The sequence below is a fragment of the Bombus pyrosoma genome, linkage group LG3 (assembly GCF_014825855.1).
Source record: "Bombus pyrosoma isolate SC7728 linkage group LG3, ASM1482585v1, whole genome shotgun sequence".
Classification (NCBI taxonomy): domain Eukaryota; kingdom Metazoa; phylum Arthropoda; class Insecta; order Hymenoptera; family Apidae; genus Bombus; species Bombus pyrosoma.
The window spans coordinates 15,114,013-15,136,972 of NC_057772.1; the positions used below are offsets into that span (position 1 = coordinate 15,114,013).

The window sequence follows — 22,960 nt, forward strand, 5'->3', positions numbered from 1 at the left end:
TACTCCCAAAAGCATAATCGCGTGATTTGTATGCACAGATTGTACGTATCGCAAGTTCGAATGCCATCCTTTTGCAACGTGGAGGGCCTATTCGGTATATTCGACGGCGGTTCGAACCAGGAAGCGCCAAGCGCACTCCAGGAAATGATCCCGCGTCTTTTACTGGAGGAGAGGACCGTACGAGAAACATCGAAAGAATACTTAAAATACACGTTACTGTCTGCCCACAGAGAGTTGAAAGAGAAGGGTCAGAAATATGGAATTGACGCGACTCTGGTGCACATTGTCAGAACTCAGTCGCAACAAACGTACCCAAAAACATCGACGAAATATTCATTGAAGGTAGCAACTTCAGGAGATGCAAAAGCGGTTCTCTGTAGAGCTGCTGGCCCTTTGACTTTGGCACCTCCCAAGAAAGTTCCTGTGAAAAATCAGTTAGGCAACGCGGCAATGTTTCCTCTGGTGGTTCCTGATCCCACGTTTGAAGAGGTAGATATAGAAGATGACGACGAATTTGTGATAATCGGCAATAGAAGATTGTGGGAAGTGCTGAGCGTTCAGGAAGCCGTTCGAGAAGCCAGGGCGGAAGCCAGTCCTGTTTTGGCCGCTAAAAGGCTTCAAGATTTGGCACAGTCCTATGGTGCAGAAGACAATTTGAGTATCGTAGTGGTGCGACTTACAGGACCTAATCAGGCTGATCTAGATCAATTGATGAGAGAGCTGAGACACGCAGTTGGAAAGAACAGAGGTCAAACAGAGGCAGGATGTCCTTGTCCTTGTTGCGTGCCACTGGCTGCTCATAAACCACCGGGACCATGCTGCTGTCACGCGAACGAAGGCTATTATTTAAACGGCGTGTTGAAAAGCATAGTGAATAGGTGAGAAGTTCGTATGAAATTACGTAATAGCAATTCTATAAAATGTTTCGCGGAAGTAGGCGAAGAGGAATTAGAGAAGATTACTGAAAAGATGACCTATACAAATAATAACTGCAGTGCAGTTGCATTAGGACACTTTTCTAGCAGAAAATATACATATGTAGATGTAAGTGGAAAGATTGAACGATTTTATAATGTGTAGGTCAAACAAAGCTCACAATGGATCTGGTAGATATTTTAAGAACCGTCGATCGATGCAGGAAAACGAAAGTCCGTCGTATAAAGATGACAGAAGTTCACCGAGTGGTCAGTCTGATCAAGCCAGTGATAGTACTTTCAAATCAAGGCATCCTACTGGTAGAGTCTGGTCTGGAAGTGCCGCTTCCAGAGCCACGAACAAAGCTCGGCAAAGCGTTCTCGTGAAAGAAAATGGCACGAGAAAGGTAAGTAAATATTTTTATTTCTTTCCATGGTGAGACTGATTATATATATTACATAATAAAATATTATAATAAAATATTACATAAAACTTGAAGGTATCCGCTTGTTTAACGGCTCAAGAGGACACGGTATCCGAGAGATCCGGTGCGCTAAGCGAGGAGCAGTTCCGTTGCTGGGAATATATGTTGGAACAGAATACTCAGCTCTTGTTCGACAAGGAATTAGACACCCTATCAAGGACTCCCCTACGACGAGGTCAATCGAGATCCACGCCTCAATTAGCCGGTAATTTGCCTTTTCTATCAAAGAGATTTGGAAGTGCCAGGTCCTTTAATCCTTCCCTACCGAGGCCGCCCGTCGTTCGATTTGGTAGCGGAAGAAGATTACTGAACGGAGGTCCTAACGCGGCTTACTTTGGCAGCCTGCAGAGGTTGATGCCGTATAATCTCGAATACGATTTCGCCGTCATTCAGGAAAGAAACGGATTAGATTCACTGGAACAGGACGCGACGAGGATGCAACAATATTGGGGAGTGGCTACGACCGAATTGTGATACGCGAGTTGAGCACAGTGTTGTTGCAATTGTGAAACTATATCGTGATGTTGAAAGGTATGTACGTACACGTGTTATCGTTATTTATGGCGGATATATGGCGTTAGAAGATAGACTTATCTCTTAAGCAGAAATACGAAAAATGAAAAGCGGCAATGAAATGCGGCGAATTGATAATACTAGACGGTGATTTATGCAAGAGCTATTAAGCTTTAGCTGATCGTAACAATGTGGAAACTACTCGACAAAGATAACAATGTGGAAATTATTCGACAAAAAGATTTTTCGTTAAAAATTACAGGCTTATTTTATTTTCTCCTTATCTTGTGTACATGAATTTTGAATACAGAACTTATTGGTTCCGTTGTTGTACGTTTTAATCTGAATTTATTTTACAAGATAAATTATAACTCAAACTTTTTTATCATGTTTGTTGATATACCGACTCACTACGTGAGCGATTCAAGCGATCAGTGGAGTTATTTATATTCAAGAATTGAACGAATTATCGCTAAAAATGCATATTGAAACTTCCATTTATACGGTATACGACATGCGATATGTTTTGTACTGTCAAGCAGAAAAATAAAAGGTATTCATATTTGAACAGTCTTGTTGCCAAATATATGTTTATGAATTATAATGTATTTTTCTAAACATTACATAAATATAAAAAACGGTGGTTGCATGCACATTTGTTTCAACAAACATGTTTGTAACAAACGTGAATGAATATAAAATATGAAATATCATTACAAATTGTGAAAAGTACATTAAGATAAGCTATCCTAGAGACAAACTGCAAGCTAAGTATTTACATGGGATACATATGTATGTATATAATTCTATCCAAGCAACAAATAGCGCGATCTCACACTGTTTGTACAAAGTATACGGTTACGTATTAGAACGAGTTTGAAAAATCGCTCTTTTGAATATTCCATTTTTTCCATTCTCATCCTAGACGGGCGATTCTGTGATTAAACAATACTTATCTCTATAAATCCATATTATATTAAATGTGAAAAATTGTATAACTTGATTTTTTAAGTGCAACTTCAATTTGTGTAAGTTAATCAGATTCCTATAATGATTATGGTTAAGAATATTTTTATACAAATGAAAAATGTAGCAATTACTGTACCTGAAGCTACCAAATAAACGATCAAACGCCAAGAACAACAAATTTGTTATAATATATCAAAATAATCTAATTAACATGAAAATATAATCACAAAATTTAAACTTATATAATCAAGATCCGTTGACCCGGAACAAATACATTGCTTAGTTGGCTTATATATTTTTTCATCAACTTATAATGATAAATTAACAATCTCGGTACCCCCAGACATCATCCCGTTATCTCTGTTTTCTCGTCAGCTAATGTTTTTTTAATGGTGGCGTTGATAAGACATTATCTTATTTGTCGACCAGCATTAAACTCTCTATTTCTCTATCGCAATAAAGTCTCTTTACCACATCAGAGAAGTATTACAAGTATAGAAACTTTCTTTCCTTCTTTGTTGTCTGGATAAACCTCAGATATTCAAGGTAAATACAGCTGACTTCTATTAAGATAAGCATGAGACTTTAATTAAGTACAAAAACCCGGATAAAAGATTCTTTGAATGTGTAGACAATGGATTAACTCCTACTGTTTTTAATGAATATGCATATTACTATCGAATACCGTTATAAGTTAATGTTCAATCTCTTTAATTTGTAAAAATTGCGTGTAATACTGCAAACTACAGATAAATCATTAAAACCGCATTTTGTTATTCTTGATAATGCACCTCTCCTAATTAAATCTTCGCATCTTTAACAAAAAACTCAGAAGCAGATAATACATTCGAAATTATTAATATTTAAATGAATAAACATTCAATGTAGAATAGACGTTAATTATTGTTTTTGAAAAATGATTGAGATATGAAACTATAAATTTATAACTAGAAATGTTTTTTCGACCATTCGCGGAGAGACCCGGTCGCGTCAACGGGAGTCGTAAATTCCCGTTACGATTAGACAATCGACTCCATGAACTGATCCATCCCCTATTTCGGTTAGGATAATAGGGGTAGTTTAATGAGTATAATACTTGATTAACAGTTCAAAGATAGTATATATTTCCAACAACTTTCTAGGAAAGATAGATAAGCTGGATAATAAGGTATAAGTTAAGTAGGTGAATGATTGAAGGGTGAAAACCTGGCAAAAAGATGTTGACTGTTCTAAAGATGGTGAATCAGTGAAGTTCGGTGACGATGCTGATGCAAAGGAAAACTCTTGCTCGATGGTGATCGCCCACCACTGGTGGAAAACATGGAAAAACCTCTTGACTCGAAGATGATTTATGCCACTTAACGGCCTTAACGGTAAATCAAAAAGCCTCGTTTTATGACGGTTCCTTAGGATTATTACGATCCGCTTAATTCTATGTGCACAGCTCGAACGTAAAGAGTCACCGGACTCACAAGAGAGGAACAAGAAGAGTTCTTCGAAGAAGGGCGTATAATAGGATTTATCGTAATTTAAATCAATCCATTCTCATACCAAAATCTCAAGGTCAGATATTCATAATTATTCCTCGTTAATTATATACTTTTCATCATAAAATTTTATGTTTTAATAAAATTAGCGATTTCTGTACAATTCCTTATTTGTATTTCTGCCACACCTCCAAACTAAATAAAATTGCTCGATATTTTTGAATCTTTAAGTAATTATATTGATAAGAGCTCAATCTGTAGTGTTCCTTTATCTATGATATAAGTTGGTAACATATATTTTACGATCGCGAGCAGTATTCATGATAAGATTATTGAAGATAATTTAACAATAAGCTAACAAATTTTAGAAAGTAAATAATCTTCGTATTGTAATATAGCTAATCTTTAATTTAAATTCGATCAAATCTTATAATATTTGCTTCCTGAAAACATTAGATATTATTTAAATATTTTAATTAAAAAAAAAGTTGAATTACCTTAAAAACCAACAAATAAATCTGAATTAAAAGCTAAAAGATTTTTTTTCTTTGTCTGAAATTAACATTATTTATTACAGTTGTTTATTATGCACTTTACTACGTTCGCTCCAACACGTCACATATTAATGACGTTCCATTCGTTATAGTAAATGGACGTCACACATGCGTGACGGTAATAAGTTAATATTCTACAATCACAGTATTTATACGTATATAGCATTACGTATACAAAATAGATAATTTCGAATATCAACTTGACCTCTTTTTTCCATTTAGTTTACTCATTAAAAATTATCATATAGATAACATGGTCATTTTCTAAAACAAGAATTCAAATTTTAAAAAACAAAATTACCGTCAACACTATATTTGAAAATTTCTAATGACGAAACCAAACACTTACATTTTATGTAAGGAAATCATGTATGAGGCAATTCGCATACAAATGACGTCTCTAAATATGACAAACATATTGTTTACAAGTTTGATGAAGTATTTATTGGATGAGAAACGCCTACAATAATAATGAATAATGTGTAGCAATAGCATCTATTTACCAATATAATCATGATATGGTTCACTGCATCATAGATGCAACCAAAATTCCATTAATTGAATGTGTATGAATTCATTAATTAGAAAATAAGAGGAATGTAAGAAATGATTATTCTTGATAAGTAGGTAAGTAGATAAAAATCGAAAATTGGCTGTGAAAGATGTACTTCAAATTATATAAACACTTAAACAATCGAGAATCCTGCGATTAGATAGAAAAAAGTATGACTTTATGTAGTGTATTAGTGTACTTTAGATAGTGTGTATATCAGTTTATTTTTGTAAATTTTTATACATTGTAAATAAAGTTTATATAAAACAGAATACAAAATAATAATAGTCATTTCTTTCTAATTTCCTCATCTCTGAATTAGTTAACCTACGAATTTTGATTGTACAAATTAAATGATTCCCTATATCAAGGTTATAGATTTATAAAATACTTTTTGATCGTTAATTATCAATGGTGAGTATTTTTCCGACAAACACTTTACATAATGTTACATATAAGTACAATTGCACCTGCATAAATAAAGTTCAATCATTTCAGAAGAAATAGCTATATAGTAATTAACATTTCGTTGCTTATTTATCTCATTTTATTCTTAATAAAATATTTCTTTATAAAGAAATGATAATTCTGCAAATATCCCATCCTAAACATTTTTTTAATATGATATATTCTTCTGAAAATGTTCGTTCCTTCCTTTATTAATGTAATACACTAACACTAACGCATTAAAGTTGCAAATAAACAATTTATTATGCATTAATAGTTCTCCCTACTTTACACTTAATGTAGAATAAATTACAATTAATTTGAATAAAAATTGCAATTCTTCATACGATAGATAGTTAAAATATAAAATTATACAAAATATAAAATATAGTTATATGAAATATTAAAATAAAATATGTGAAAGTATAAAAAATATAAAATAAAGTCCAAAATATAGTGCGCGTGTACTACAAAAATGGTGTGACGCGTCCATACATCATATATACATATGTATACACGAGCCTACATACATAGATGTTGACCATATCGGAGAGTCACGTGCGTAGGTATACAAGAGGAAAAGAAAAGTGGGGGTTTGTAGGGTTTGCATAACCTGATTGAAATCCGACTCCAACAGTCAGTAGTATTTCGACGGCGGCAAAGGTTGTCTGTTGTGTTTAAGCAAATCGTTGTCTTTCCCTCTTTCTTTGTCTTTTTGCCTTTGTTACTCGCTTATAATTGTGTTCGTAACATTTGTAGAAATTTTATCATCGTGATGTGCGCACACGTTATATATTCGTCTGTGAAACACTGTGTGACTACTTTTTATAGTTAGTTCACTTGCTATGATACCCACCAGAAGAAGAGCTTGATACAGTACACGTGACAAAACTTAGTGAGTAGCAATGATGTATCATTACACTTTATTACCCTTAACAATATCGTCACGGAAATGTTTTCCGGTCATTTGGTTTTTGATACGTGACAGACCGTGTGATTGCGTCAACTTGCCTTCAAGGTGTGTTCCAAAAAGCTAACCCCGCCGATTAATCGTCCACATGTTCCGTTCGTACATTAAAGTCAAAAGCCAAGTTATTTCCTACCGACTGTAAGCGACAAATTGATTCCTGTTTATCACGTGTTGTAATTGGCGACATTTAGAGTCGCGAAACTCACTCTTAGTTAGACTCTTTGATCGTGAAATGAAAACCCATCCGTAATGTGTACGAACAAATCCATAGTTTATCGAACGTTAACGATAAATTCTCGAATCGATCGCTCGACTAATGTACATATTTCCCTACTGCCTATCAGTTTTCAACCTAACTGATTTGATCTTTATTAGATTGATTCTGTTCGCCACTACGAAACCATACGTGAAACCGTACAATGAAATCACATAAATCCTTTTACAATAAACTGAAAGTTCGCAGTCGATGAGTCAATATGACAGCCGCGTGTCGATTTATCGTTGTAAAAATTTCCAATTATATCATATACATACATTGTGTAAACGAGAATAATCTTAATTTACTTTTAATAAATTCTTCGTCTATGTCATATTTAAAGGGCTCTATTAGGGAAATATTGCTTCCAGGAAAAGGAATAGCTAACAAATTATTCAATATCTTATTTATAAATAAACATCTTTTTTATACTTTCCTTGCTTATCGTACAACGCGTATTCGCCGTTTTTACGCAGTTTTTGACGAAATTGCCTCGAGATTTCGTTGAAAAATAACAACTAAAGTGAGTGTTACCAAAGAAATACGGCTGAATGTTTTACATTGCTCAACCTGGCATAATGATTCGAGGAATAGAGATACACTAATACAAGCTAAAATCTTCTGGACTTCGCAAGATTCCACGAATAAAAATGAAATTGTCGATTTTGTGATCCATCGAACAATGCGTAACAATAATAATTTTATAAACAATTCTACTTCTATATCAAACGAATTAAACAATAATTTGATTAGTTCAGTTAATTAAATGTCGCGACAAATAAGTGATGTAACTATGGATTTTATAATGACGAATGAGAAATAGATCAATTTTTTTTATGGACTTTGAACCTTACAACACATTCTCTTTTTATTTCTAGTTAAACAAGAACTGCTTTGTTAAACAACTTTCCTTACTACTCGAGGTATGATTTCAAGTAATTGTCACAAATAACTTTTTCAGCTTTTATTTTCCGGTTTTAATTGCTAGGAATTGTTCCATAATACGTATGCAAACTAATTGTTGCTAGGTAGATTAAATCAGTGTCACATATACATACACCATGGTAGATGTATTTTGTTGATATTGGTTTAATAGAAGATATATTAAAACAGAAATGAGAAAGAACTTCATTATCGTCTATTGTATATTATTAGGATTTCATAACCACGTTAAATGAATCACATTAAATAAAAATAAAAATAATTTCATACCAATGTACGTCTTTTATGTACATTAATTTTGTATAATTTTTCATAATTTCCCTGCTAACTGTGAAATGACGTACGTCGTGCTAAGAGAATGTGCAATTTCATGACGTGTAAATATTGCACAAGAGCGACTAGCGTTATATACTGTACAGAAAAACTTTCAAATCGAATTAACAATGTCACGCGCGCTTTATCCTCTAACCTTAAAACATGGCGATCCAAGAAAAATCATGGACAGATGGCGTTTTGGTATCCCTAGGAAATGTATATGTCTTTTAATACAAAGATGTTTATAATATAATGACAATAGTAATAACACACAATACAAAAGAAATAATACATATAATTTATTAAATTATAAATAGTTAATGAAATATTTTCAAAAAAAGAGAAACTTTTCAGATAAGAAAAAATTAATGTTACAAATAATAATAGTGAGTATAATTTAAAATATACGCTATAATTTATTAATTAATGAGCAACTGTTTGGTTAGATGTGACAATGATTGCTTGTAATTTTGATCTTCCACTGAATAATTGATATGGAATGTTTAAATCGATCACGATAGTTATAAATCATGCAATGAAATAGAAGCCTGAGAAAAAAATATTTTCAGTGTTCGTTTGCGAAACATTATTTGTGAAGTGTTATTTGTAGAAAAAGAAATAGAGTGTTTTTTTATTTAAGCGCTAATGCAACAATATGCAACAATAGCAAAGTAATGAAAAAATGGATGTATAAACGATTACAAGTGCAGTGTATTTGTGTCAATGGTAATAGAACAATGGCATCGGAATAATTGCATGCTTAGTTTTGTTTCTTTAAGCGGCCTTTTTTACATCTTTGTTAAGTGTGCACCAGTATATATATATATCTATGATTTGAACAGATCGATAAGTAACTTAGCATGACTTTCACAACACTTGATCATTATTCTGTCTAATATGGACTATATGATGAAAATCGCACTTAAAAGGAAATGAAAATAAATTCTCAGATACATAACTAAAATTTTTTGTTTGCTAAAAACAAGCAGTGAAATGAATCCTTTTAAAGTATACTTTTTGTAGAATCATAAAAGGTAAAATATTTAAACAATAATCGCTGAAAACCTTGACGAAAAATCGAACAAAGTTATACAGGGTAATCCTGAAATAACTGATCAAACACATGCGATCGTTCTATCAACTATAAAAATATATAGAACTTCTATCCTTAACTACATATGTAATTTTCATTATCTTTTTATTTTTAGAATTTTCTTTATACGATATTCTTTTGTCTTGAATTATATTTTGAATTCAGTGATCAACAATCAACAGTGTTCAAGAAACATTGAACTGTGTCCAAATAATAGACGTTATACATATCCAGTTTAAATTCTATTTCAGAATACTTATTTTTAAAAAATTGCCGCTTTGCAGCCAAATACGTAGATTTCTATACAGGACACTTGAATTATTAAATATTCGCGATTTCTCTTAAAACTTCTTCTACTGAAATACATAAATGTAATAAAATATATCAAAGCTGTAATTTACAGGATTCAAGAAAGTTATTTTTGAAATTGAAAATCATTTTAGAGACAGATATTTTTATCCAATGGAATGACATTGCAAATATTCTAGATTATTTTTGTCGTTCTCGACCTTGTGAGACCTTGAACATTTACTGTTTCCTATGTCGTTGAACTCATTTCAAGAATTATTTGTATATAAATAATAAAAATATATTAATTAATTAATATATAAATGATGATAATTCAAACATCTAATTTTGAGAAAACTAAAATCGTAACAAAACAAAGTAGAGAGAAAAATGACACCTGATAAATATTTGTAGCTATGTATTTATACATTTATCTAAATACGTAATAATATCCGACATCGTAATGTTCCTTTATACCGCAAAAAGTAAAAGCATTCTTAGAAACCAGCAGAATAGTATAATGTTTCAACGATACACTTCTATCAAATAAATATAAAATACTATGAAAGATATGACTTAAATAATTCTTTAAAAATATTTTTTTACTTCGTGGTTGGACGTCTTTTAAGCAAAAATGTTTTCACAAATAGATTTACATTCTGTGAATTCACTTTTTCTTGAAAGTTGAAGTAATGTAGCATTATTATCATACGTATAGTCGAGAGTTCATACATGATTTATCAGCTGAACAATAAATAAATCTCAAACTTTCATATACGATAAATTAATAAACACATAAAGAACATATTGCTTAAATTAAATTATAATTCTTGTATCGTAAAAATGGATGACGTCCCACGATAGTTCTTTTTTAGATTCTGTAAAAATAATCCTCCCAGAAAATACAATATTCATAAAATTAAAAAATGTATGCATTATATGTCGAATTAATTATGAGTAATGTTATAAGAGAAATGTTATATTTAATATGGTAGAGTACGTTTAATAGGTATAATACAAATACCTTTGAGGAAGGAATGATATTGATTTCTTCATTTATACCAATACATTACTGCGCCACAAGCAATTGAACCTTAAGTTCTGTTGAAAGAATCTTTAAAAAAGAAGTTGCGCAATTATATTTTCTTAAATATTTTTTGTTAAGACAATTTCTTGCAACTCATCAAGTTACGTTGGCCTTAAAAAATACACATCACACGTGTAAAAGTGTTGGCAAGTAGAAATTCTAAGTATAAATGCTCGCAAGTTGGGATCCAGATTTTCCTGGTTACGTAAAATATAAATTTTCAAAGATACCTATGATTTTTAATGACTCTATATACGATCTTTAATGTAATATATATAACATTTTAATAATATAAACTGAAAAATATAAATATTTCATAAGAGATGTGTAGATATTAACTAGGTGTGTAATTTTGTATATTAAATATGAAAATGATCGATATTATCCATATAGCATAAATCAAATATTGTATTTATCAGATTAATATTATATTAATCAAAAACTCAAGATTTAATAGCTAAACAAATAGAAACGCTATCTACTGCTTGCTTGTTGCAATAGTAATACCAGAGTAAAGTATACTTTCTCTTAACGATAATTAATTTCAAAGTATTGTAGTAGATAGTTTTGCCAGGATTAAGGATATCTTTTTAGGATATAGATTCTATTTATATCTAAACAAAAAAATTTTAAAACATTCGTTTTAAGAAATGTATACTTTGTCCACGAAATTTATTTATAGCTATAATTGTAGGTAATTTATAGTTACAAATAGCAAATAAATCAAAGAAAAGAAAAGGAACGATGTTGCGTATATATTTTCTTCACTTATCAATTGAAGTTCCAAAATAACAGGTATGAAAAGAATGTAATTTTCTGATATATAAGACATATTAGCTATTAGTCATGAAGAAATTTTGCTATTAAAAAGCAAATAGAACAATAAATTTCAAGGAGAAATTTAATCTTATTCTTAATAATTCTTTTTTAATTATAATTTCTTATTCTTATTTCACCAAGTCGCAAGTCAAATCACGAATATTTTTCATAATCGTCAGGAACAAATTCTAAGTTATTTAGAACCAACAAATTGCAATTCTTAACGATTTGATAACAAATGATTCTATCTTTATACGATTCTTAAGTTTATATACTACTATATGACGCCTATACACCTTTCACGTTTCAATAGTCAACCTCGAAGCCGAACCAAGTCTGGCATTGCATGACTATTATATATTCTAATATGGTACAGTGTTACATCTGTTTCTAGGGTGTAATCCAAGATGTAATCCAAGAAACATATGATTTAGCAAAAATATGTTCTATTAACACGTTTTTAAAAACATTAAAACGTAGCGTGATATCTTTAACAGATATGTTCATATTACTGTTCTTATATTTATATTGCAATGTAAATTGTCACATTTTTATTATTTTAAATAAAATAATTAGAAAAATCAAACTTTGTATAGACAAAAATGGTAATTAAAAATATTTAATCCAAATATTTAAAAAAATCAGAAGAACATTCTAATGTTTGAAACACATATTGGAAACCAAATAGAAACGCTAATGATTGTGCTTGATTCATATACATATAGCTATCAGTTGTAATTAATTTGATGTTCTTATTGTATACAGTTGCGAAAAGATAAGTAATTATAGTATTGGTACATCATTTTGCATCAAGTAGTTTCCTCTTTTAATGCGTTGCTACTCTTATTCTAGTTCCCCTATGGTCAATTTTTTAACGAGTGTTTTCCTGTTGTCACTACTACCCTTCTTCCAATCGAATGTGTTGACATTTTTGTCATATCTATATCTGCTCATGAGAAAACAAAAAGAAATAAAGGAACAAAAAGATTATTATACCAAGTGGTATTATTATACCAAATAGAAAAGACAGTAGAACCTTAAATGCTGCTGTATGATTTTCATCTATCCTTACACATATACCGATACCTCCAGCTAAGATAACGAAATTACGTAGCGCGTTTTATAGGAATTGTCCTCAATAGTGTATGTATGTCTTTCAAAATTGATGTATGCAAATTATTGCATTTAGCAATGGAAATGTAACGTTCTGATAGAAAGTCTTTGAAAGTTGAACATTGATTTATTGCATACCGTGTATGGCAATAACGGAAGCTCTCAAGTGAATGTGAAAGAGGCGTCGAAAATTTTGCGAATAATGGAGATGAACTGGTACGACATCGAAACTCAAATGTTATTTTTTTATACAACGATCCGTATCGAAATAGTTTATTAAAAAATTCCTATTTTCGGAATATTGCACAAAAGTATAGATAGAAGAAAAATAATATAAAAGATTACTTTTACTCGATAAATATATCGTTTATTGTATTGGCCACAGTATGGCGGACAGGAAGTAACTACTCGAAATTTTGTGAAAGATCAGTTAAGTAAGAATATCTATATATTTGCATCGTATAAAATACTTTTGACTTACTAAGAAGTACAGTTAGTAATATTACTACTAATGCATATGTATTTTTGAATAAAATTGGTATATAATAGATTTCTCAAAGTACAATGAATTTAATCGGTTTGAATTGGAGGTTCTACTGAGCCATCGTTATCGTCACTTCCGTGTTCACGGCGTTGCCAAATCGACCGTTACTTCATTCGTGCAAGAAAAACTACTGCGGTGTAACGTGTAGTGCTGCACTCGTGTAAGTTGTTTCGTGTCAGTTAAAATAGTTGTGCTGTGCTGTGAAGAGACGAATTATGACAAATTCGTTAAAAAATATGGAGCGACTGCCTTGGACATTCGTCAAATAACACGCATTCTTGTACGAGGTGAATACCACGCTGCCAATCAAACTTTACGAGTAAAACCCACCGAACTTTTTCGATATAATAGGTAAACTAACAATTTTCAGTTGTCGTTTAATATTCAAAATCAATTCGAGACAGAGATTCAGTATCTTCACATCTTTCTCACTAACGAAATTCTTTTCTATTTTTTCCTCGTTTCCGACATGTTGTTTAAAAGCTGTTTTCAAACTTTCTTACATCAGTGTATTTCCATATAAGTAGTTTTCCCATTAAAATTACGAAAATATCTGTATGATCGTGATTTGACAACAACTTAGGAGGTTTGCTTTGTTCATTGTACGAAACTCATATATGATATGACACAGAAATTATTTCACATTTGCTAATATTTATATACTCTTGACACATGTGTTCTCCAGATTCAATATTGAATTTATTATTGAATAATCTGGAAATTGTCTTCATTACTGAAAAAAGAGTGCTAGATGTTTCGCTTTTGTTTCATGTATTGGTGTGTGCTGGTGCAGTTTTTATACTATATTTTATCGCATTGTACTGTACTATGCTATATTTTACTAGCGCAAAATGTATTCGTGTATTTATGATGTTACAATAATCTACTATTGTTATGCATTAATACAAACGGAATTATCTTGCAAACAATTTCGTAAAATATCAGAAATCTATAACTGCTTTAAAAATATGCGAAATGTAAAATTATTTTTTTTTTTTGTTCCCAAACTATATTTTATAAAGCTTATTTTATATAAAGTTACGTTATTAATGAAAAAATTTCTGCATTAAAAAAGAATTCTAGATATATGGTAATCAAATTATTCTTAATAATTAATCACAAAATGTTATATTATTTTAAATTTATTTCTTTAAGCTCTCGTCTTTTCCTGCTTTCACTTTTAAAGGTTGTACACCATTGAATAACACAGTGTTTTATCTTATATATTATAATTTGTTTTAATATTATCATGTTTAAATCTTCCCAGTAAACATAACATTAATAACATTTTAATAAAATCTATAAACTCTAAATAAATAAATAAAATGATTTAAACATATTAAAAATATGTATATTTGTAAAACAAATAATATACATATGTACATACAATATACACATGAAATATACATATATTAAAGATCTGAAAGCTTTGTTTTAAAAAATGTATAAAAATCCAATATTTTTCATATTTGAAATTTAATTTAACAATTGTATACATAATCATTTGAGTGTTGTCTTGAAATTTTGATAATGCTTACTAGATTCCAAAAATTATTCACATTGATCAAAAAGTGATAATAATATATATTATAAAAGGAATTTACAGAAATCGATTTTCATAAAAATTATATCTATCTAATAATTATCCCATATGATTGCTATTCTAAAATCTTCCTTACAATAAGACCCTTATTACAGAAAATTAGCTGATGTGAATTGAACACACCTTGAAACACAGAGAATTGAAAGAGAAAAACAGTGAGAAAAGAAAACATAGTAATATGCAGCGGATATGGTTTATAGAGAACAAAGAGGGGGTGCAATACAAGCAGCAAGAGGTACCACGTGAGACTAACTTCATCGAGGTGGCGACTGAACATACATCAGACATGAGAGGATCTAAAAGGGACTGGATTTTTAGAGTCCAGGTAATTAGTACTGATATTAGTATTGTTACTGGTTAAACCAATAATTTTAGAATAACTTCAATTCTTTTTAATTTTTATCAGGTACATAAATTAGAAAAGAGTGAAGTCTTATATGTAGTGGGTAATTTGCCTGAACTGGGTGCTTGGAATCACAACCAGGCAATTCAGTTGTCACAAGAACATGGCAGTCGGGATTCTCCAACAATTTTTGATAACAACGGTAGTGGAGAGTTTTATAGTGATGATATACATGACAATGCTGGAGATAAGTCATTTGGCGATGTAGATGATGAGTAAGTAAAGATAAACATTTAGATATTCATGATGATTTATACTATTTTATTTTTCATGTACTTTAATTAAAATATAATAAATGAAATTTGTAAATTTCAGAGGTGGACAAATATTTTCGCAAAAGGTTGCACTTCCCATCGATGCTGATGTAGAGTTCCGATATTTTGTTGCTGTCATCTGTCAATCTAATGGTACTAAAAATTCGGCCAAAACTCTTATCATTCGTAGATGGGAAACTCATATGACACCACGCTTTATCAAAAAGAACAGTATGTAATCAAGTATATTTTATATAAATTAATTAATTAAAAAATTATATTTTTATTATAAATTGCAATATTAAGTAAAAGAATTTGTTACAGCATCTAGCAATTTTACTAGTGACACATTGCCAGATCCAGATAAGTTCGGTTATTACAACGGCTACTGTAAAATTGAACGGGGCTGGTTGACCGATGAAACTGTGATACAATTTAAGCTTTTTAATAATCCAATTAAATTATGGAAGAATAGACTACAAAATAGGAAAGTACACATTAAGGTGTGTTTTAAAATTACATATTTGTACATTAATATTTAAGAATTGAGAATTAGAACACATCTTCTTTAATTTAGATGACACCTGTAAATCTAGTTAGGCACAATTCCTTAGAATTGCAACAATTCGGTGGCGATTGTGTAGATGATAGTCTTTCTATGGATACACAAGATGTTGTTGATCAACCTGCCTTTAGTATTACAGAAATTGCGGTATGTATAATTCTACTACGCTTTTTTTTATAGAAATCAATGATTATCATATTTATTTTTATAATAATATATTCTTGTTATAATTTTAGGCAATGAATGATGAAGAAGCTCGTTTCAAGATACAGGAGCAATTTGGTCGAGCTTATAATGAAGACGAATTTGTTATCTTCAATGTCGCGGTTCGATATCCTGAAACTATCGTAAGTAATCATATGAAGTGCCTCATCAAGAAATCATAGTAAATACACAACTGAATGAATAACCATTGGTTGGTATTTATTGCTTGCATTACTTATAATTTGTATGACATTGTATTATGTACATAGGGTAGATCTCCAATACTTATTTCAAACCAGCCTATTCGTCGTGGATAGGTCTACAGATGGAGACATCGAAGGCATTGTCTTCAATAATATATAAGCTAACTGTAAAAACATACAAACGATCAGAGAACAAAATATGTCTTCTTTTGATTTGACATCTTAACTTTAATGACAAAAGTACATCTTTATTAAATGGCAGATAAATAATGAATGAGAAAGATTAATAAAAATTGTAGGTGTGGCAGAGCAATAAATTACGAACTAGTGGTAATTCGTATAAAAAATTAGACACACTAAAGATACGCATTGACCATACCATGTGAGTTTTCAGTAGACCACGAGTAGGCCGGCCACGTCTTCTCTCGCGACTTGTTCAAATTACTTGGTAAAAGATAATTAAACTTGTTCAGCAGCTATTGCCCTCCTTGGAAACCAGAAGCGATGTCACGCGCACTGGCCTGGAACGAAGACAACCGTCAGCTTTGTACAAAGCAAGACCTCTGGTGCAAATGATGATGCTAACATGCAATCTGATGTATCGATGCTAAAGCATCGTCTACCACTTTACATCTGTGTCACATGACATCACACAGAGATATGATGGTTTTGATTGTCGTTTGCCCTACCGCACCTATCCTTAGGCTAATCTTTCGTAAATCGCAAAATTTTCTAAAGCGCATTGCATTATCATAGTCTAAAATATCGGACTTTGACAATATTTATCATGTAAATTATGCATTCTATTCGTTGTACGAAATCGGTTTACGTGAGTTGTAGCCATCCTAAACAACCCCAAGAATTTAGAGATGTCAACGCTGTCACACCTCATATCCATCTGTGTGCGTCGAAAATGGTGAGGCTCCCATCACTCCTATATCCTTTTAGTGTACTACTAATATTTTCTAGCTCTGACCAACTCTACTGTACCGTACGTGACACCGCTGCGCGGCCAATACCAGACTAAGCTGTCAGAATCTTCTTAATCTGAATTACAAACCTTGCAGACTTGATATCGAAATTTAATAATGAATGATCGGCAGGTGTTGCGGGATACGCGTCATCAGGCAGAGTACAGCATTTGGCAATTATTGGTCTGGTTCATTGCTAGATTATGTAGGAAATAAATTATCGCCCTTTGTTTTATCATTCATTAGTAATTTGTTGCTTTTGCCTACAAATTATTTGAATCTGCCAAAGAATTAACAGAATTTTGTGGAAAAGCAAAAGATGTACACATGTCTTTAATGATATAGTTTAATTCCTACGATTTTTAGTGGTCAAGGATCTTTAATAATTTGCCATAAAATTTTACCACATTTCATTAGAATCTCTAATTTACTTGTTTCTCAGATTAGAGATACATATTCACAAAAAAGTTTTTTCATATTTCCTTGATCATTGGAGTTAATTAATGTTGAGGCAAGCTCTATAATGGATGAGCAAAAAATATTGATGCAAGCATTTGGTGTTGTTATAAATAGTAGTATTTTTCCATGTATATTAAGTAAGTTGTTTTTCCAGGCATACTTAGTGGACTACTACGTGTACAGCTCAAGATGTTTTCCAGGAGAACCACCAAGTCATATCGGTTTCAGCTACATTTTGCCCAGCACATTACAATCCAGTGTTGGGCTTCTAACAGTACCAATTACAAGCACAAAACATAGACCTATTGGTATAGTATTGTCTTTTTTATCTTTTAGTATTGAATATTATTGATGATTGCTATATATATATATTTTTTTAGGACAACTTACAGTAGAATATGTTGTGATAAAATCAATTCCGGATTATCCATGGGATATGAATATTTCATATGCAAAACATTGGGAACAACGGTGGTCTGGCTTGGATGTAGGACACAGAGGATTGGGTACATCCTTTCAAACAAAAAAGTACGTTAATATCTTTAAAGTTATTAAAAAGATAACATTTTTTAGAAATCATTTAGATGAGCTGAAGTTTATATATTGCAATTTATTTATAGCTGTGCTAATGTACGTGAAAATACAATAGCTTCTTTAAAGACTGCATCATACCATGGAGCTGATATGGTTGAATTTGACGTCCAACTGTCTAAAGACCATATACCGGTTATTTACCACGATTTCTATGTATCTATTTCGTTAAAACGCAAGAAACAAATAGAAGCTATGGATATGTTGGAAATACCTGTTAAGGACCTTACATTGGAGCAGTTACATCTGTTGAAGGTAATTTTTATGAATATGTAACTACTTTGATTCTATATATATTTCAACTTGAATAATTTATGCTATTTTCACTGACATCATATACATAGTTTCACTTTTACAGTTATTTACAGATTTTAATATTTTCAACATATACTTAATGGATTTTATTTTTTTATTTTATTATAAACCATACACAATTCAACAACATGAAGAACTTTTTAAAAACCTTATTTACACTTAATTTGTTAACAATTAATACACGAATAATATAAACTAAATAGTTAACATTGTGTGCACAAAAAATAAGTAAGAATATTATAGCATTAACTTCATTAACTATTAAGGAATGTTAATAATAAGTCACTATACATTTTTAATTACATAATCAATTAGAAAGTTAATAAGGTGCATTTAATATAATTTCTCATCTACCATTAATCACATAGAATGCGGCTTGTTAAAACTGCTACGCGTATTAATAACTTGCTTTTTATGTCCTTTTTTGTATTAAAGGAGAAATCAGTTACTTCAGGGATTGTATCGTATGTAGATACACAGACATGCAATCATGAATTTATAGGTGTAACATACCTATTCGTACTTTTCTCTTTTTAATATTCAACAGGATTTTTATTACCCGTGGTGGGACTCGTTGGGTAAGGTGCTGTATTTCGTTGATAAAGCTGAGCAGGGGGTTAACCAACTGGTGAGCTTTCATACCGCTTGCGCCGCCTAACTCGTCGCCAAAATATATAACAAATTAGTTATTTTAAAAAACTCGATGCATGCCTGTTTAAAATTTATTCTAAAACCAACCAAAATTAATTTTTAATACCACATCATTGTACCACAATATCGTACATTTTATGCTTGGATTAAAAGCTTAATCTTGATACTGTAAGATATCAAAGTATGTAAATTCAATGGAAAAATATTTTTTACCTATTATATAATATCACCAAATGATCTTTTTGCAAAAATGCTTTAAAGATCTTAAAGATCATTTTTTAATAATCTTTCACCAGTTTCATTCCCCTCTGACTGTGCGTATTTGCCTCCGCACGGGGGCGCGAACTTGTTCATCGAAAATATGTATAAAAAATCACATTATCACAGCATGTAGATAATATCATGCCTTCCATGATATTATATATTTAATATATTCACATGACTCCAGAGTGTTTGCTTTTATTTGGCTTCAAAAAAGTCTCTTACGTCAAACATTGTACTACTTTTACCAATTTTTTATGACCTAACAGAGTTACGTTGATGAAGTGCTTTATTTTATAAATCCTTTACAAAATAAAATTTTCTTACAGGTTTATCATGTGGCTGAAGGTCGAGAAAAGAATCCAAAATTTTTCGATGAGGATTTAGAAGATCACCAGCCTTTTCCGACGCTTCAGACCGTATTACAAGAATTAGAACAACATGTCGGATGTAATATTGAAATTAAGTGGACTATGCAATTGAAGGTAAAAGTAATAAATTTATCTTTTTATCTATTTAGTATTTTTATTATTTTCTTACGGAAATCGTAATCTATATACACAGGATGGCACGTTCGAACTTAACCATCCTTTCGATCTCAATCTATATTTGGATATTATATTGAAAGTCGTACTAGAATATGGAGGAGATAGGAAAATCGTTTTCTCATCATTTAATCCAGATATTTGTGCCATGATCCGTCTTAAACAAAATAAGTATCCGGTAGTATTTTTGACACAAGGCATTACCTCAAAATATCCTACTTATCATGATCCAAGATGTCAAACTGTACCAATGGCTGTTAGACATGCATTAGCAGCTGATATCTTAGGAATTAATGTCCATACCGAAGATATTCTTAGGGATCCGTCACAAGTTAAATTTGTAAAGGATGCTGGTTTAATCATTTTTTGCTGGGGAGATGACAATAATGATAAAGATACAATTCGACATTTAAAGAAACTTGGTTTGCATGCAGTAATTTATGATAAGTGAGTAATCTTCAAGCACGTGAATTATTTACGTATGAACAAAGATATGCTATAATTATTTAATATTATCTGTAGAATTGATGAATACAACGCAAAGGAAGTCAAAGAAAGCATATTTTTGGTTGATGCAAGAGAAAATCAAAAGGCACTAATTGCTTTGGCACAGTGTAATCAAAGTTGTGCACCGCAACCTCAAATCACTAATTCTTTGAATACGGAGAAGGTTAGTAGTAGTACTAATATTTATATTCTTATAAATATAGGAAAAAACGAACAGCACAATTTAATTTATTTTAGGAATACTACATGGAGATCGACAAATCGCGAAACATGATTACAACCACGTCAACTACATCCTCACTCGCATCTTTTGGTAAGAACAATCTTGGTGATAATATATATCCCATGTCAACCATTAAATTACCAAGTACATGTGACCATCAGGAGAGCAATGAGATCAGTGAAATGACAAAAGATTTCAGCGTTTGTGCAAAATCCTTCGGCCACTCGGTAAAAGCTAAAAGTATCTCAGATTTAGTATGTGGCCAAACGACAGCGTTACCAGAAATTTGCGGAGAGGATGAGTCTGCGAAAGACTGTCTTTGATGTTTCTCCTTTAGGAGGCCATTCATGTCGTGGTTTGGCACAGAAGACACTACCTAGAAAAAGATTTACCACAAAAGGAAGGACGAAGCCGAAGAAAATTTTTTGTAACTTATAATTTACTATAATACTTACACTAAAGGGGTTAAACAATTCTGGTTTTCCCAACAGTCCTAGATCCGCAAAATTGGATCACCTTAACGGCCATTACACAGAATATATTCATATAATGCACAAGAAAGACGACCGATTGTATTTTTCACGTCATTTTATCATTCCTGCAATCGATCGACTTAATTGTCCATTTTATATTATGTCTTACTTACTTTATACAATGGCCTTTTTTTTTTAATGCTGATCAAGTCCAATAGCTGTAGAAAAAGATGTCAACTTTTGTTATTCTGTCTATGGCAGATGAATACAGGAGTTGCAAGTTTTTAGTACAAATATCCTCAATATTTCATTTAGTTCATAGAAAGAAGTCACCCCTCTTATATATATTCCTTCCTTTGTTAATTAAACATTAATTTAAAGAAATGCAAATTGAACGGAAACACTGATAAATGCATGATGTCACGAGTGTATACTTTTTTGTGATAAGTTATCAAAAACATTTTTTAAAAGAACGATGCGATTTGTCTTTAACAGCTTTGAATGTAGACAAAAGCTACCAATAACTAATTTTCATAAATATACATATTTCAGATTCACTTATTTATGTTTCAAAATATTTTACAATATGAATTAAGAGAAAAAACAAAGCAAAAATTCCTTTATTAAATCAAAAAAAAAAAAAAAAAAAGAAATATATGCGAATATAAAATCAGTATAATTGTAGAAAAGGAAAGAAAAATCGTTTTTTTCCACATTAAATAATAATATGGTTATTGTTACAAATAATTATTTGATTTCCTTTGACAAATAAGTACAATTGTAAAATTTAATAAGATCATTCATTCGCTTTATAGATAACATTTCTTTTGCCCAGACTTTTATGCCTGATCAATCTTAATCTTATCCGATAACCTCATCAGTGACAAAATGAATAGCACGCGAATATCTTTTCAAAGTTTTTGAACAGAGAAGATAATTTATACCGTTATACCGCATTGGTAGTACGCTATACAACTAAAGAGAGTGATTGTATCAATCGTTATGATTCTAACAATATACAGAATATCTGTTGATGGTTAGAGAAGTATACCACAAATATGTTATGGGATCACGTATGTAAATGCACGTGTACAGTGCATCAAGGGGGTTGGTTACTGATCTTTTCTATTGTCATAGAGGCTATGCATTATAATAAACCAGTTAATAAACATACATAAATCGGGATTCGACAAGTTTATAATTAAGATACATTTGTAGAATTTTGCAAATTCTGACACACGTAGGTATTAATGCATTACAATCTTCAAGTGTATAATACTGATAAACATTATATATATTTCAGATTTCTAATCTTGTGTCTGTTTTTGTTTTTCCCTATTAAACGATAGTTCGAACACATACAACGAGGAATTATAACTATAA

The 22,960-nt window shown here is 31.1% G+C and overlaps 2 protein-coding genes across 15 annotated transcripts in view; both read left to right on the plus strand.

Annotated features, from left to right (window-relative positions):
* LOC122565811 overlaps positions 1 to 4,531 on the plus strand; it is an 80,672-nt gene extending 76,141 nt beyond the window's left edge. For 2 of the 4 annotated variants that reach the window (XM_043722167.1, XM_043722170.1), the window contains 5 exons: positions 39 to 878; positions 1,081 to 1,321; positions 1,415 to 3,427; positions 4,024 to 4,254; positions 4,326 to 4,531. In XM_043722167.1, the coding sequence (XP_043578102.1) occupies positions 39 to 878; positions 1,081 to 1,321; positions 1,415 to 1,873 (1,540 nt within the window). In that variant the 3' untranslated portion in view covers positions 1,874 to 3,427; positions 4,024 to 4,254; positions 4,326 to 4,531. The remainder of the gene's footprint in view (positions 1 to 38; positions 879 to 1,080; positions 1,322 to 1,414; positions 3,428 to 4,023; positions 4,255 to 4,325) is intronic. The other 2 variants (XM_043722169.1, XM_043722168.1) reach the window with 2 other exon arrangements.
* A 2,011-nt stretch (positions 4,532 to 6,542) lies between these two features.
* On the plus strand, positions 6,543 to 22,888 carry LOC122565812 (glycerophosphocholine phosphodiesterase GPCPD1-like). 11 transcript variants are annotated; one of them, XM_043722176.1, is made up of 17 exons: positions 6,543 to 6,817; positions 8,027 to 8,071; positions 15,048 to 15,277; positions 15,359 to 15,570; positions 15,671 to 15,840; positions 15,934 to 16,112; positions 16,187 to 16,321; positions 16,411 to 16,521; positions 18,166 to 18,319; positions 18,392 to 18,539; positions 18,632 to 18,857; positions 19,465 to 19,545; positions 20,159 to 20,314; positions 20,394 to 20,821; positions 20,897 to 21,044; positions 21,119 to 21,194; positions 21,297 to 22,888. In XM_043722176.1, exons 3-17 carry the CDS (start codon positions 15,131 to 15,133, stop codon positions 21,425 to 21,427), a joined length of 2,502 nt encoding a protein of 833 aa, XP_043578111.1. In that variant the 5' UTR covers positions 6,543 to 6,817; positions 8,027 to 8,071; positions 15,048 to 15,130; the 3' UTR covers positions 21,428 to 22,888. The 11 variants fall into 11 exon arrangements, with proteins under 11 accessions (XP_043578111.1, XP_043578117.1, XP_043578106.1 ...); XM_043722182.1 differs by having other exon boundaries at positions 21,266 to 21,408; XM_043722171.1 differs by having other exon boundaries at positions 21,119 to 22,888.
* Positions 22,889 to 22,960: the final 72 nt, after the last annotated feature.

Excerpts from the sequence above, each read along its gene's own strand:
- LOC122565812 (XM_043722171.1), top strand. The coding sequence starts at position 15,131 with ATGCAGCGGATATGGTTTATAGAGAACAAAGAGGGGGTGCAATACAAG. Across the intron at positions 16,522-18,165 it reads TTCGATATCCTGAAACTATC|GCATACTTAGTGGACTACTA; the intron begins GTAAGTAATCAT and ends TTGTTTTTCCAG. Across the intron at positions 21,045-21,118 it reads ATTCTTTGAATACGGAGAAG|GAATACTACATGGAGATCGA; the intron begins GTTAGTAGTAGT and ends AATTTATTTTAG.